Below are 1,933 nucleotides of genomic sequence, written 5' to 3'. Positions count from 1 at the left end.
CTGCTGCTGCTGCTGCTGCTGCTGCTGCTGCTGCTGCTGCTGCTGCTGCTGCTGCTGCTGCTGCTGTTGTCTGCTGCATCGCTGGCTGTGGATATTCTGAGTTCACTGAGGGAGCTATCTGCGCTGTGTCTTGCTGCTGCTGTTGCTGCTGCTAGAGCTGCTGCTGCTGCTGCAACTTCTTCTTCCTCTGCAACAGCATGGAATGTAACCCACGTAGAAAAGTCTCCTGCTTCATCTGCTGCGCCGCTGCTGCTGCTGCTGCTGCTGCTGTTGCTGCTGCTGCTGCTGTTGCTGCTGCCCTGTAGGAGTTTCGGGATTGATATTGTCACAGCATTTGCAGGTCCTTCAGCAGCATTATCCTGCTGCTGCTGCTGCTGTTTCTGTGCGTGCTGCAGCTGTTGCTGCTGCTGTTGCTGCTGCACTGTATGCCATTGCTGCTGCAGCAGCAGCTGCTGCTGCTGCTGCTGCTGCTGAGCTACAAATGTTGTGCTGCTTGAAGCAAGAGCCCCTCGTGGGGTCCACACTACTGCAGCAGCTGAGACAGTGGAGGCGAATGGAGCTGAGCTGCTGCGGAGGCGCTGCTGCTGCTGCTGCGGCTGCTGCTGCGGTTGCTGCTGCTGCTGCTGCTGCTGCTGCTGCTGCAGGGGCCCTATTGAGTGGCTGAGCTGCTGCGAAGGGAATGGCTCTGATGAGCGCTTCAAGAGGCTGTTGCGGTCTGTATGGCTCTTCGTTGCTGCCTTTGCTGCTGCTGCTGCTGCTGCTGCTGCAGCAGCTGCTGCTGCTGCAGAAGTTGTTGTTACTGCTGCTGACGGGGGAGCAGCTGCTGCTGCTGCAGGGACACCGAAGCACGAAGAGGAGACCATTGGTCCGTTCTGAGTTGCAGCAGTTTGCCTCTCGCGGGTTGCTGCGGGCTGAAACCTTCTAAGCTGCTGCTGCTGCTGCTGTTGCTGCTGCTGCTGCTGCTGCTGCAGTTGGAGATGCAGCTCCTGCACTCGCTGTCTGTGTGCTGCTTCTTCTCTCTGCTGCACCAGCAGCTGCAGCTTTATCTGCTGCTGCTGGTTCTCTGCCTGCAGCTCCTGCAGCATCTTCTGCAATGCAAACAGCTCGTCAGGCTGCTGCTGCTGCTGCTGCTGCTGCTGCTGCTGCTGTGTGTCTCGTTGCTGCATCTGCTGCTCCCAGTGCACAGAAGCTTGCTGCTCCGGCATTTCTCTTTGCAACCCATATTGTTGCTGCTGCTGCTGCTGCTGCTGTTGCTGCTGCTGCTGCTGAGGCCTTGGGTGAGGGCCGTATTCGGGGAGGTTGTTGCGCTGCTGCTGCAGTCTCTGCTGCTGCTGCTGCAGCAGCAGCTGCTGTTTCTGCTGCAGCAGCTGTTGCTTCATATGATGAACGTTGTTGAGGCCTAGGGTATCACTGCTGTGTGCAGCATTGGAGACAAGCTGCAGCCACTTGTGCTGCTTTGCTGCAGCAGCAGCAGCAGCAGCAGCAGCATCTTCTGCAGCAGATACCCACGTTCCTCGCGCCTTAAAGGGGCCCCTAGAACGGTACAATATATATCTGTTGTAGCTGCTAGCTGATCTGTATGAATCTCCTTTAGTAAGCAAAGCTTCTTTCTCTGCTGCTGCTGCTGCTTCGGCCTCCCGCAGCACTGCAGCAGCAGCAGCAGCAGCTAGCAGCCGCCGCACCTGCAGCTCTTCTTCGCCGCCATCACGAGCATGCTGCAGCAGCAGATCCTCTGTCTCTCTAAGAGCTTCTGCATTTCTCCTGAAGTCACCTGTTTCTCCTCTTGCTGCTGCTGCTGCTGCTGCTGCTGCTGTTGCTGCTGCTGCTGCTGCTGCTGCTGCTGGCAGCTCGGGAGACACAGAACGGCTGTAGGGACGCCCGGCGCCTATGGCGGTTATCTCCTCCCCCAGAGCGTCTATAACACTCATCTTCA

General features: G+C 57.9%; 1 protein-coding gene across 1 annotated transcript in view; it reads right to left on the bottom strand.

Moving 5' to 3' along the window:
• EMH_0051400 (uncharacterized protein) overlaps nt 1-1,928 on the bottom strand; it is a gene marked incomplete at both ends in the record, with an annotated part of 3,258 nt that extends 1,330 nt beyond the window's left edge. The window contains one exon of the mRNA XM_013496747.1: nt 107-1,928. Within this exon, the coding sequence (XP_013352201.1) occupies nt 107-1,928 (1,822 nt within the window). The remainder of the gene's footprint in view (nt 1-106) is intronic.
• Between the last annotated feature and the right edge of the window lie 5 nt (nt 1,929-1,933).

This window comes from Eimeria mitis, genomic scaffold (assembly GCF_000499745.2).
Source record: "Eimeria mitis Houghton genomic scaffold, Emh_scaff2275, whole genome shotgun sequence".
NCBI classification, from domain to species: Eukaryota; Apicomplexa; class Conoidasida; order Eucoccidiorida; family Eimeriidae; genus Eimeria; species Eimeria mitis.
The sequence above is the reverse complement of the archived record's forward strand: the minus strand, read 5'-3'. Positions and strand labels throughout refer to the sequence as shown.